At 36.1% G+C, this 14,719-nt stretch overlaps 1 protein-coding gene across 2 annotated transcripts; it reads left to right on the top strand.

The window, feature by feature from the left end:
• The first annotated feature begins 4,198 nt into the window (after window positions 1-4,198).
• LOC106070050 (zinc finger protein 665-like) lies at window positions 4,199-13,120 on the top strand. Of its 2 annotated transcripts, none has more exons than XM_056013135.1 (3): window positions 4,199-4,269; window positions 7,333-8,500; window positions 9,963-13,120. In XM_056013135.1, exons 2-3 carry the CDS (start codon window positions 7,715-7,717, stop codon window positions 12,018-12,020), a joined length of 2,844 nt encoding a protein of 947 aa, XP_055869110.1. In that variant the 5' UTR covers window positions 4,199-4,269; window positions 7,333-7,714; the 3' UTR covers window positions 12,021-13,120. The 2 variants fall into 2 exon arrangements, with proteins under 2 accessions (XP_055869110.1, XP_055869111.1); XM_056013136.1 differs by having other exon boundaries at window positions 4,258-4,352.
• Window positions 13,121-14,719: the final 1,599 nt, after the last annotated feature.

The raw sequence follows: 14,719 nt of genomic DNA, 5'->3' as shown, positions 1-14,719 counted from the left end.
TCTCACAAAAACAATAGACCGAATATTAGAAAATTATTTTACGAGGACCAGGCCCATATTTTATGTACTCATCCAATATTTCTCACCTTCACGCCCCTTATTTATTATTTATCTTTTTCTAAAAATTAGGCTATAGATTACAGACGTTAATTCAAAAGAGAAGATAATTACGTCTAACGCATATCATGTGTCTCCTGAGTCATGCATGCTAAGTTTTTTGGTTTTCTTGACTTATTCAAGCAATTCGTTCCATTCACTAATGGCACTACGGAAGAAGGAGCACTTGAATTCGTCAGAGCACGTGGAATAAGAATTATATGCCTCTACTGGCTTTAGTGCACCTTTTTTTTTTTGGGGGGGGGGCGCTATAAACACTAGGAACATATGCATGTGAGACATTGAAGTCATCTGTCAAAATTGAGAAAAGACTAAATGTGGCTCAACAAAAATGGCTGAGACGGATTTTGGGAGTCAGTTACACAGATCGGGTCTCAAACAAGGAAATCCTATGCCGAACTGGGAGTCGAACAATTGGTGAGGTTGTGACAGAGTGTCGCATGAGGTTTGCGGGACATATATATGTTCTCCGACAAAATGATCTACGCATACCAAGAGTTGCGATGACATCGAGGCCAATACGAGGAAAGCGCAAACAGGGACGTCCTCGTATAACTTGGCGCCACACTTTCATGGAGGACCTCAGAACAGTGGACACCAGGTGGGAGGAGGCTTCATACATTGCCAGTGACAGATCTTTGTGGAGACAGCTTGCCGCCCAATTCGCCGAACGGCGCGGGAGGACCTAAGTCTAAGTAAATAAACACTAGGAAAGGCATTCTGAGCTTGGTGCCTGGGTGTTTTCTCCTGGGGGAGGTGTCACACTTCTGTCACAGATATATGTGTGTGTGTGTGAGCAAAGTTAATTATTTTGTAATGTGCTTTCACGGCTCACCGACAGACTTGACTATTGAGTACAGACAAAGGGTAGGAATAGTGTGACACTTAGATTTATACCTGGTAGGGCGACTCAATACCCGTAGGATGGGACAGACACGGACGATTTAGTAGCGTTGGTTTAGGCGTGGGTTAGGGTCTCCCCTATATAGAGAGAGCGTTTAGGTCAGTCATGTAGTGTTAGCAGGGGCGTGTGTCGTGTGCTAGGCGTTTTCTGGTGAACGACACATACAAACATTGGGAGCAAGTCGCCGAGGCTGGCTCGCGATCTTGGCTCCAAGAGGTGTGAGTTGTTTGCCAGAGACAACATGTAGGAACTAATTCTTAGGGACCAGGGTAAGAAGAAATGTTTTTATTATTTATATATCTAGCTTTAGATGTTAGTTGAATATGAATAAATTGAATGGCGCTTTAGCGAGTTGTTAGCGATAGATTTAGAGTGACAGTCTTAGTGACAGTCTGAGTGACAGGCAGTTCGTAGTCAGAGTTAGAGTCAATGTCAGTCACAGTCCGAAGGCGGTAGATGTCAGTCTGGATGGCAGTCTTGAGCATGTGGCAGTCTAAGTGTAGAGACACAGAATAGATGTTAGCGACAGTGGCGTAGTCAGCAAGACAATGATTGACATCAGATGACATGGACAGCGGTACTGAACTCTGATGCAGTCTGCGGCGCTGGGTCCAGTGCATGGAGGATGGAGTAGCCGTGGTGGTCTGATTGGCATGGGTGATTAATTGCTGTATTGTTGATAATGTCTTTATTGTTTATTATGTTAACAGATATCATAGTTCTATTAGTACATAGTATTGAAGCCACTTGTCTTATGTTATTAATTTTATGTTATCCATAATATATGTTTGTAGTTATCAATTCATTTCATCAATCTATCATTACATTTATTACATTATTTTAAAGTGGCCATCGATGCCCTATTTAGAACATTAAATATTAGTTTTAATTAGAGAGTTTGACTTTATATTATTCATTATGTGGTCATTTATGTTGTGATATTGTTGTCATTAGTTTAATTTATATACATTCAAAGTAATTACACGCACCAAGATAGAGAATCATCGTAGACAACTTGCCATCAAGAGCTGATATGAAGGTTCTATAACTCAAAATGAAACTAAAATAAAATGTCGGCTATCGTTAGTATTAGCTGTAAAATAAAGAGAAGATGTTCAGATCAAGTGAAGACTAAGTATCAGTATTTTGGTGCTGGGTGTACACAACTTGATGCTAAGTGTGTTGTTTGTCCAGAGGCGTAATAAGCAAAACGTGCGCCCTGGACAAGGTACTTTATTGGCGCTCCACCCCACCCCCATTTTTCATGAACATCACATTGAAATATAGGCTGCGTGTGGAGTCCCCTGCCCCTCCATCCTTCACTGCGCCTCTGTGTGTGTCATTCGTACGTGTCCGTTGCAAACCAGTAGGCCTATATACAAGGCCGGACTTAGGGCACTGCAACCTATGCGGCCGCAGTGGGCCCCGCGCTAACACTAGGTGTAAATTATTAAATTAAACCATTTTAACTTAACAGGGTTTCCGCTGCCTCCTGATCTTCCAGGAGCTCCTGGAAATCTCCTAAAATTATTAAAATATCCTGAAAATCATAAAAACGTCCTTAAAAATAGACAAAATTGTCATTTTGGGGTGCCATTCAATATTGAAAACGTCAATCCTACTCGCGATTAAAAAAAATGGCAATGTCAGCTTTCATTTAATGAAAATAATAAGAGCGTCATGTTGACTGAGAAAATCGCGGGAACATGAAAAGAACATTTGTTTCTTCTGAAACTGTCACAATTAGTTTTCAACCGAAACACTCTTTCGCGTCAGCTGCTTCTGCAAATAAGCAACATTAGCATTACACTGTAACATATCATCAGTCTTATAAGTCGTTGGACTGTATTGCTAGTCTACTACGGAAGATATTTGAAGGTTAAGTAATTGCTAAGAACATTACATGTGCAAGAAAAACAGAACCAATTAGGCCTATAAACAATGTCATTGGTTCTCATTCTGTTGCAAAAGTACTGCAGGAGTTAAGATACTCTGATTAATGCCTATCTGTCTTGTAGTTAATTTTTCCTGTCTGATTACGACAGATTACTGCCTGGGTTTCTTGTGCGGGTGTATTTCAATGCGATTAACTCACAAGCAAACAAGCACATCCGTTTAACAAGTTAAGAGACGAGTCCAAACACCGTTGAACAGTTTAAATAAAGGTTTAATCCACAAAAGACCACAGTTGATGTCTCTGTCGATAAAATACGTCCTACCCTAATGAAATCGTATCCCAACTGATTTTCTGTCTCCAAGTAGCCTCTAGCCCAGCGGTTCTCAACCTTTTAAACTCGGCGACCCCTTTTTACAATCCCCCACTCTGCCGCGACCCCCCCCCCCCACACACACACACATACAGCAATAGAAGAGTAGACAATACTAATCCATATTTTCGATGGTCTTAGGCGACCCCTGGCAAATGGTAAATCGACCTCCAAGGGGGTCGCGACCCACAGGTTGAGAACCCCTGCTCTAACCCAACTAAGTTCTAGTGTCACTAGTCGCGTTCAAAATCCGCCCATTATGGTGCGTCTCTAAATAAACTAAAAATACTAACTTAGTGTCCAACAATACATTAGATGTTTTGGAGTCGCTACAGATACAAGTAATCGTGGTTCTGAGAAACTATTCCCAGTAGTAGTTTATTACGTTGATTGTTAAGCTGATGGAACACAGATAATGTTGTTGGCACCGAACAACACAGTAAATGAAACTTCTGAAATCATATCAACATACCTTAAACCAGTGATGCAGTTTGTCATCATCGTAGGAAACAATGCCAATGTGAACTCTAATCTCTAGCAATAAAACAAAACATTTTAAATTATATATATATATATATATATATATATATATATTATAATGTATCAATCTGTACGTACTTTTAATGTAAACAAATTAAACACGTGTTAGGAATATAATATTAACAATATGTTACTGTGCAGAGGGACGATTTGTTGGTGAACGATTTTGCCTGTGAACCAATTATCAGTGAACGATTTGTCGTGTGAATGAAGTGTCGGGTAAACGAATAGTCGAGTGAACGAAATGTCTGTGAACGACTTGTCGTGGACCTAGTGACGCCACTGCTGCCATCTCTAATACCCAGATCATAGACCTATATATAGGTCTGTGACACAGATGTTGGGTAATTTAGTTTTACGATTTCAAAAAAGAAGAGTAAAAAGTAAAAAAGTCAGGTTCATTATTTCATACTCATAGATCAAATGAGACAAATGGATCAGGTTATTTTAATTAGATTCTATATTCAAATATAAGAGACATTTAGACGATATACTAGAATAGATCTAGATATCTAGTACAAAAGGTAGAGATATAGATCTAGGCAGGGGCGGACTTATAGTATTTTGGTCTTAGTCTTACAAAAGAGGCACTCTGAGTCACTCTGACTACTCTCAGAGTCAGACTCTCACTCTGTCTCGAGTCAAGTCAATGTGAATGTCTGTCTGAGCGTATCCCGTAGTCCGGCGTAGTCAGTCTGTCTAGTCACTATTACTCTAGTATCACTCAAATTTGTCACTGAGTTAAGAGTATTATCACTTCTCACTACTTATTAAATAACTTATGACTAACTAGTACTAGTATTAAAAAAAAGTAGTATTACTTAATTACTAGTTAATAAAGTATACTAATCTAGTAATGTCCGTAATGATACTTAGATCTACTTACTAGTCAGTCTCTAGTCTAGTGTGACTTACTTATACTCATAATACTGTGTCAAGTATGTCTAGCTAGAAGTCTATGTTTTAATGTTATCATTATTATATGATTATGTAACATTAATATATTAATATGTATGTATTCACTCTATTTCTATTAGACCAGAATTGACCAGATAGTCTATAATGACTCTATAGTCACTATAGACTATAGAGTATAGAACTATAGATCTACACTCTATGACTCTATCATGAGTCTATGCATATAAATTATATTTCATAATAATTATTTTTATAATTATAATATGTGTAGAGTCAGTATAGTAAGTATAATACTGTAACAGTATAGTATAGATTACAATAAATTAGCTATCGATACATTTAATCAAACTTTACAGATTGAGAATGAGTTTGAGTTTATTGAGGACAATTAGACTTAATTAGACCTAGATCTAGAATAGTAAATGAATGTCCGTGATATAAATATAACATATATAGTAAAACTATTTAGTAACTATTTATGGGCTGGATGAAATAGAAATGCCCGGACCGATTTTGTCACCCAGTCCAGAGTTTTCATGTCATTAGGGCATGACTAGATCTATCACGAACAATTACATGATACTACCGACACAGTCTAGCCGGTAATGACCTTGCGACCTGATTACCATAGCGATAGAGAGCGCGGTGCTGCCACTTCAAAAGGGTCCTTCGATGGGAAGCTTTGCTGTCCGCTCCTGCCCCTGGATCTAGTCTATGTATAGATTCTAACTCCATATCATTGATATTATTAATTTTATCAAAGACCGGTCTGCACGTTTTCAAGTTAACTAAAAGAGTAAAATCTATAATATTATATAATCTTTAATATCTTAGTTAAATCTAGTTATAACTTATAATAAAATACTAGTAGATTAATTTAATCTAGAGTCAATCTAGACTAGATCTAGTGACACTGGCATGACTAAGTGACACTAGATCAAGATCTACTAATCAGTACTACTTTTTACCTTTACCTATTCCCTTTGTGGGCTAATTACTGCATTGCCTCCAGTGTCTATTTTGAGTTATAGAAGCGTAACAGAGTTGCCCCACGGAAACGCTTTTAAGACCAGCTTAGGCGCCAACTTGCCTTAGCTGACATAGAAGAGAGCACCTGGTTGCATGTGGCCTCAGAACAAGACAGCTGGAGGTCCCTCACAAAGGCCAATCTTCAGACTCAAAGACAAGCCTTATTATTATTACCCATCCCCTAGTCTGTTGGACATTGGGGCACCATGCAAGATTTGTCGACTTTCTCCATTCCTCACTGTCTTTCGCTCTAGTTAGAACCTCCATCAATGGCAGGCCCTTCCATTCTTTTATGTTGTCCTGCCATTGCTTTCTCTGCCTCTTCTTCCACTACTAGATCTAGTGAACTAAGACGACTAAGTGATTCTAGTCTAATGACGAGTGTGTTACAGTAGATCTAGTAAGTAGAACTAGAAGAAGTCTAGATAAGATTAGATCTGATCTAGCAGAATCTAGCTCTAGAATAGCTAGATAATGCTAGATATATTTGTTTAAGATCCAATCTTGATTTATCAATATATACATAAAGCTGAAAGTAAGAGGCATATATGTATGTATAAAAATCAAAACCCTTAGACTAATATTGATAAAACTTGGCATAAATGTTCCTTGGATCAGGGCAGGGACCGTAGTTTATTGCCCCCCCCCCCCCCCCTCAACCGCAAGGCCCCACATTTTTTTTAAAAAACGCTAAATATATCTCTATTAAAGAAATACAATTTTTTCACAAATCTGGTAAACCTGTTTTCACAATATTTTATATTTGATATGAATGTATCTGCTTAACGGCTGAACCCATTTTCATGGCGAAAGAAAAAAACCTGAAAGGAACATTAGTTTAGTTTGCCATAGATCTAAATCCAATCCACTAAATTAGTAATACCCAAACTAAGGCCCGCAGGCTGCAGGTAATATCCAGCTAGTATAGATATAAATAAAAAAAACTTTTTATAAGTTTTATAGAATAATTGTGACGCTCTACTCTAATACTAATAACTAGTCTTGAGTCCAGATTTAGATGTATATACTACTGTCTACTACTCTATATATATAGATTTAGATCTAGATCTCTGTTCTAGATTAGAATCATAAAAAATGTATCTTTATAATAAATATATTCTACTAGACTCTACTCTCTTCTTTTTTATCTATACTATTATAGTATTCTATACTTAGACTATGTCACTATACTCACTATAGACACTATAGTTATACTATCACTATAGTATAGATAGACAATAGTAATAGTATTTATAATATATTATATATTTTTCTATACCGGGTATAACTCTTTATTCCTAAAGATGAGCTATAGATAGATTATATAGAATATTATAGATCTATAATTATAAATCTAGACTCTAGATCTTGCTGTTTATATCTTTATTGTCAATATTGTATACAACTGTACTTACTAATCTAGATCTCTAGACTGGAAACTCTAGAGACTATTATTCTACATCTGAGATACTTTTGCTCCTTATTTCTCCCACACCCATTCTCGGATAAGTCAAAACTTTATATGCTGATCTTTTTTTCTTTCTCTCTTTTTGACAGGAACTATCAGTAACAACTGACCAATCTAAAACAAAGACACAGACTAACCAGAGCAACGATGGAAGAATCACAAAACTTTACCATTGATCTCAAAAACATTTTGAGTACCAAATTTTAAAGATAGAAACTGATGAACAATCATCATCTGAAAATCAAATTTATAATTTCCAGAAGTAGATGAAATCAAATATTTTACTATAGATCTGAATAATATAAAGCAGTATGAAAATAATGATGCAGATAAACATGAGCAATGTCAAGATCCAATTCACAATTTGTCATTGATGGATGAGACTTGACTGTTGATTCAAATAATATAATACCGGTACACTATCAACTAAATAAACCAGAACATTTTGAAGATAAAATTCATTGCATACCAATGATGGATGAATTTGATGATATAAGTACTATAATAAGTACTATAATACAAAATGAAATTAATGAACGAGTGCAGTCTGAAGATGAAACTCGTAGCAATCCAATGATAAAGGATTTAGAACAAGACGTTGGCTTAGGAAATTTAGTACAATATGAAACAAATATAGGGGACAAACCAGACAAATCTGAAAATGAAACTCATACTGTGGCCGGGAGCAAACTACAGCAAGGCTTAAGTGGCGGCCTAAGTAGTACAATACAATATGAAAAGAGTGAAAGTAATGTATCATTGCAATCTGAAGTTGAAACTCATAAGTTACCAGTGTTGGACAGATTAAACCAACAACAAACTATTGTTCCTGATTGTTTAATACGATGTGAAAAGGATAAACCGGAAGAGTCTGAAGGTGAAATTCAGAATTTGTCAGTGATGAATAAATTGGACCAACTAGAAACTATTGATTCAAATTGTATAACAGAATGCAAAAGTAATGTTGTGGATAAATCTGAGGAATCTGAAGATGAAAATCATGATTTGCCAGTGATAGAAGAATCGCATGACTTAACTATTGATCTAATTAATATTATGAAATATGACATAGAAGAAACGGAGGAACAAGAATATTTGGAAAGTCAAAGTCATTCCTTATCCTTGAAGGAATCGAAACATGACTTTACTTTTCTGTTAAGAAATACGATTAAAAAAGAAGTAGCATCTTCTTCTAACCATACTGAACTCAACAACGATCCTCGTACTGCTGATGGGATTATTAAAAACAAAGCTCAGGTAAGCCATGATCAAAACATACCTAGAAAACAAAATAAACATAAAAACCTGCTAATACTTTAATTGTTATATAATTTATTTTTAAAATCCTAATCATACACATAAGTTTAGTAGAAGGTCATGGTTATGTAGAACTTCTGGTAGACTGAGCCAAAGCCAAAAAAAAATTTCAAACATAAAATACTTTTTACATTGAAATCAGGAAAGGAAAAAAAATAATATCATCTAAAGTTATAAATATAGAAAAAAATCTAACCGCAGCCTTTTAACTTCTTTAAAATACTTGGATCATAAAAACAATTTATTTCTGACCTGTTCTATTCAGCTAGTTTCAGTTGTAATTCAAAATTTGCAGTTTCTAGTTTGACAAGCAATCACTGCCTAGCCAGAGCATTGGAGGCCTGCTAACATTTGTATGCTTACAAAGACCACCCGATCATGGTATAAATACAGTTTCTTGGTTAACAGAGCATGAGGCCTGCAAACATTTATCAGGCACAACAGTACAATAGTTTGTTTTTTTATAACACTGTCTGCTGCTTGTTTGTGGTGGTCTCTGAAAGCTGTAAAAAAAAACTGTATTTAAAACATGATCTGGTTTCTGGAAGCAAACATTTCTTAGCTGGTCTCCTATGTCATTTTCATTTTAAACTTGTGGTATATTTGTCTTTTTTAGAACAAGAAGAGATGCATAGGAAGCTTGTTTTTCATACAATACAATATGAAACATCTTTCATATCAACAATTTTACCTAGCTAAATAAACTTGAAAGAAAAAAAAAAAAAGGAAAGTTCTCCTTTCAGACCTTGAGATCTATGGGGCAGATGATTTAAAGATCATCTGTTTCTGTGGCTCACGGTTAACAAGGGTGTCATGTGGCCAACACAACGACCAGCCACTTTTACTTTTCCCCAAGTAATGTCAGGTACCCAATAGAGCTGAGTGGACTCAGAGGCGCCCAAAGATCCTGAAATTTAAAATCCCAGTCTTCACCAGGATTTGAACCTGGGATCCTCAGTTCAGAAGCCAAGCGCTTTACCACTAGCCAAAGTGCCTCCAACAGTAAACTTAAACAGTTGTAATTGAACAAACTCCACACTTTAAAGAACAGGAATACATTCAATTTAAAATATTTCTGATTTAGAACTAGAATAGAAATGAAGGAGCTTTTATTTTTGTTGAAAACAGATTGTGTATAGTGCATATACTGGTACCACAATGGAAATATGGTGTTTTTTTTTATAATGTAATTAAAGAAAAATTGTGTTAGGAGTTAACATGACTAAAACTGAATTAGTAGCCATTAGGTTAATCCTTAAAATGTTGCATTATTAAGAGTGAAAGAACCTTGCTTGATTACACTTCTTGTCTACAGCTACAAAACTTTACACCTTCAAACTTTATTAAAGAATAACAAACCACTTTTATAAAAATGTTAAATCTTTTTTTTTTTTTTGAACAGGGAGAATTAAAAAATCAAAGCCTTACCATGGAAAGTGATGCAGGAAAAGATTTAATGTTTTCTAGTCAAATCTCTACCAATAGTTTAATTTCTTTTGCTAACGGAAAGCCATTTAAATGTCAAGTTTGTTGTAGTAAGATTACTTACCCTTTAGCTTTTGAAAAAAAAGTTATTTATTGTACTAAAGAAAGATCATCTTTGAAATGTCACTTATGTGAGAAACCATTTAAATGTCCAATATGCAAAAAATCCATTTCTTGCACTTCAAATAATCATGTAAAAACCAAGATCATTCCATCAACTTCTAAAGAACGAACTTTTCACTGTCACTTATGTGAGGGAGAAATGTCCGATTGTTTGACACATCCTTTTTGTGATGTTCACGGAAGACTGGTGAAATGTCACATTTGTGAGAATGGGTACTCCACGTTCACAAAATTAAAACCGCACTATGTTCATACTGATGAACAAACTCTTCAGTGTCACATATGTGACAAAATTTTTTCTCAGAATGTTCATTTGAAGCAGCACCTTTTTGTTCACACTGGTAAAAAACCGTTCAAATGTCTGATATGCCAGAAAGAGTTTCTTAGCTCCTGTGAACTAGAGGCTCACCAGCTGGTTCACACCGACGCGAAACCTTGGCAGTGTCCGAAAGATTTTGCTTGCCTTTCTTCTTTGAAGGTGCGCCAGTTAGCTCGTAAAAGTGAAAAACGATTTAAATGCCACATATGTCAGAAAGGTTTCATTCGCCGCTTCGACCTGAAACTACACCAGTTTAGTCACGGCGGTGAAAAACCCTTTAAGTGTCAGGTATGTGAAAAAAGGTTTTCCCATTCTGGAGCTTTAAAGCTGCACCGGATTACACACACGGGTGAAAAACCTTTCAAATGCCAAGTATGTCAAAGAGGTTTTAGTCACCCTTCGGACTTAAAGAGGCACAATTCTGTTCATAGTGATAAAAAACCTTTCAAATGCCTAGTCTGTCCTAAAGATTTTTCTCGGATTCCGTATTTAAGACAGCACCTGCTACGTCATTCCCGTGACGAAAATGCTCTTTGTCAAATATGTCAGAAGGGCCTTTCCGAATGCCAGCATATGAAGCAATATGAGAAGGTTCGTACTTATGTCAAACCATTTCAATGTCAGATGTGTAATAAAAGTTTTACTCAAGCTTCGGCGTTGAAGAAACATGAACTTCTTCATTCGACTGACAAACCACTGTCTCAGGAAAGTCTCACAGAGTCTTCAGCTTTGGAGAAACCTGGCTTTGTTCATAGTGAAGACAAGCCATTTAAATGTAAAATATGCCAGAAAAGTTTTAATTACTCTTCAGCCTTGAGAAAACATAGCTTTGTTCACAGTGGCGAGAAACCATTGAAATGTGACATTTGTCAGAAGGGCTTTCTTCATCCTTCACTTCTGAAGATGCACCGGGTGGTTCATACAGGTGAAAAAAATTTTAAGTGTCAAATATGTCAGAAAGCGTTCTCCACCCCTAGAAATGTGAAAATGCACATGGCAACTCATGAAAATAAAAAACCATTTAAATGTCAAATTTGCCAGAACGGGTACACTTTATTGTCTTCCTTAAAGAAACACATGTTTATTCATGGGGAGGAAAAAACTTTTAAATGTCAAATTTGTCCAAAAGCATTTTACCGTTTAAGCAGTTTAAGAAACCACAAATTGACTCATTCAAAGAGTGAAAAACCATTTAAATGTCCAGTATGTCAAAAAGGTTTTTTTCATTCTATAGATTTAAAGAGGCACCAATTCGTACATACAGATGACAAACCTTTCAAATGCCAAATATGTCAGAAAGGTTTTGCTCGCTCGACAAATTTGAAAATCCACATGTTAACACACACTGGTGAAAAACCATTGCAGTGCCAGGTATGCCAGAAAAATTTTGCTCATTCTTCTGCTTTGAAGAGACACCAGAGTGTTCATACTGGTGAAAAACCTTTCAAATGTCAAGTGTGCCAGAAAGGGTTTCTTAGCCTTTCTAAATTAAAGAGGCACAATCTTGTCCATAGCAATGAACAAAAAACTTAAATATCATAATTAAAGATGCACAATCTTGTTCATAGCAATAAACAAAACATTTAAATGCCATATCGGTATTAGATAATTTCACCGATATGTGTGTTAACAGTAACTTATCTCATAAATTAAAGATGTTTCTTCATAAAAGAAGATAATTAGGCCCTGCATGTGTCCATGTGTTAATCTAGTCATTCATGTTCTTAACTAGAGACTTAAACTCGGCTAGGTCATTGGTTTTCCTTCCTTATTCGGGTAACCCGTTCCATGTTCAAATGTCACTTCTGAAATAGGAGCACTTGTATGAATTGGTCCTTGCATATGTACTAGGAAATGTGCCTTTATCTTTGTGTCTTTCTTAGTATTTTATATTAGTGTACCAGTATTTATATGTTATAAAAGTAAAGCTCTCCTTTCAGACCTTGTGATATATAGTGCAGATAATGTAAAGTTAATCTGTTTCTGTGGTCTACGGTTAAGGAGGGTGTCATGTGGCCAAAACAACCAACTGCCTTTACTTTTTCCTCAACTAATGTCAGGTACCCATTACAGCTGGGTGGACTCAAGAGGCACCCAAAGATCCCAAAATTACAAATTCCAGTCTTTACCATGATTCGAACCTGGGTCCCATAGTTTGGAAGCCAAGCTCTTCATCACTCAGCCACTGCGCCTCCATTTATGTTATGGTTCGGTGTTTTATGCACTATTGATGTCTATTGCTACTTTGCACCTTTAACTAAATGTTTTGTTTATAAGCTTATCACTCAGGTCACTTGGGGTAAGGTTGGGAGGTATTGATCCCCCCTCCATTCCTCACTATTTTATTGTATGACATTATGAGTGTGTCACTAATGAAAACATGAATCTTAGAACTTTTAAAACTTTTTATTGAAAGAAAAAAGTCTATTTTAATGTAGGAAAATATGCAATCATTGAAATTTTTTTTTGTGGTTCTATTTTTTGTTATTGATGCATTGACTTTTTATGACTTATAAAATTGTTTCAATATTGATGTTGTTTTTTTTCTTTTGAAATTATTGATATAAAGAGAATAAGCTACCAAGGTATTTAAAAAAAAATGTGTAATAAAATTAATAAACTTTGATTGATATCATTTGTTTTTCTGTTCATTTTAGTAACTGTTGTTTTCTTTAAAATCCAAAATGTGTCAACCCTATCAGTTGTAAGTAAAAAATTACCCCATGCATACCTTGTAATCTATAGGATGGATTTACATAGGTGTCATGTGACCAGCATAACAACCACCTGTCTTTATATTTCCCAAATAATGCCTGGTACCCATTGGAGTTAAGTGGACTCAAGGACATCCAGAAATGGGAAACCCCAGTCTTCACCAAGATTTGAACCGGAGAGAGACAACCGCTTAACCACTCAGCCACCAAGTCCCACTACCCCTATCAGTAACTATTTATCAAAAATGTGATCCAGACTTTAAAAAACTTCACCCACACACAAAAAGTACTTTTAAGTCAGTGCCTAAGATAATCATTTTTTTCTGGCTGAAGACGAATGTACCCTTGGTAAGAAGCCTATTGGAAAGAACACCCTTACGGTGGTGCAGAATTTACCTACTTAGGGGTAACTATTGACAGCAACCCAAATTTAGAAATAACTGTGATAGATTGGAAAAACTCATGGGCGCCCGCAGGTAGGTGCAAGGTGGTGCACTTGCACCCCCCTGAATTCTGAGTAGCCAAATTCTAGCCTTTTTTTTTTTTTTTGCACCATCAGATCAATTAAAATCGAAGTAGCAACTGAATAACTAGTGCTTCCATTGGTGACTTAAGTACAGTTGTAGTAGATTGATGGCTGACCATGTAGGCTACGTGCACCACTATGAATTCTAAGTAGCCAAATTTTAGCAATTTTTAGCACCTTCAAATAATTAACTTCTGCTAGGAAGAAACTTAACATGTAGTGCTTCCACTGAAATAAAAATGCGAATAAGTTATTATTGCAATAAACTAAAATAGGCTAACCTATAGTTCCTCTCCCACCATGTGCGGTTTATTATTGGCTCTCAATTCAATATTCTATATAGCTCGTTAGTCGTGACAATTTGTTTTCATTTGCACATAGTTATAGTGTCCATTATATTTAGAAAATGCCTAGAATATGATACAATTTATTTTTTTTTTTTGGTTGTTTTTTATTTCTGTCTTTCGATTTGATATACCGGTATGTGAAAGTTTCTTTGAACAAGATTGAAGAGTGTAGACATTTGCGGTCGGTGTAAGCGCTCGATAAAATAGCAGAATGAACACGTCCGTCAGTTTACGATAGAAGAGATATAAGAAAGTTCTTTAAATGCCATCGTCTGAGTCAAAACTTGTATCGACGGAGCACTGGCAGCAGCAAGAAACCAAAATATGCGAGCAGCAGCAGCATGAATGAACTGCGTTTTCTTGGTATTTCGGTAATGAAACTGCAGATATTTCCGGCACTGAACAGATGTGTTTGAGCGTTTGATTTGTTGATGACGATTGTACTCGAGAAGAATTCATTGGTTTTGTCACTGTTGTTAAGAGAGACGCACTGTCAGTTTTAAACGTCGTTATCAGCGAATACATATCTGCTTTTTACACATGGACAAACTACTCGGCCAAGACTACGATGGCTGCCCCATGATGGAAAGCATTCAGAACTGTGTTCAGGCAAGGATTCGGAAAAAATATCCAAAAGCAGCCTTG

This window comes from Biomphalaria glabrata, chromosome 15 (assembly GCF_947242115.1).
Source record: "Biomphalaria glabrata chromosome 15, xgBioGlab47.1, whole genome shotgun sequence".
Classification (NCBI taxonomy): domain Eukaryota; kingdom Metazoa; phylum Mollusca; class Gastropoda; family Planorbidae; genus Biomphalaria; species Biomphalaria glabrata.
Note: the sequence above shows the minus strand (reverse complement) of the source record. Positions and strands in the feature narration are given on the sequence as shown.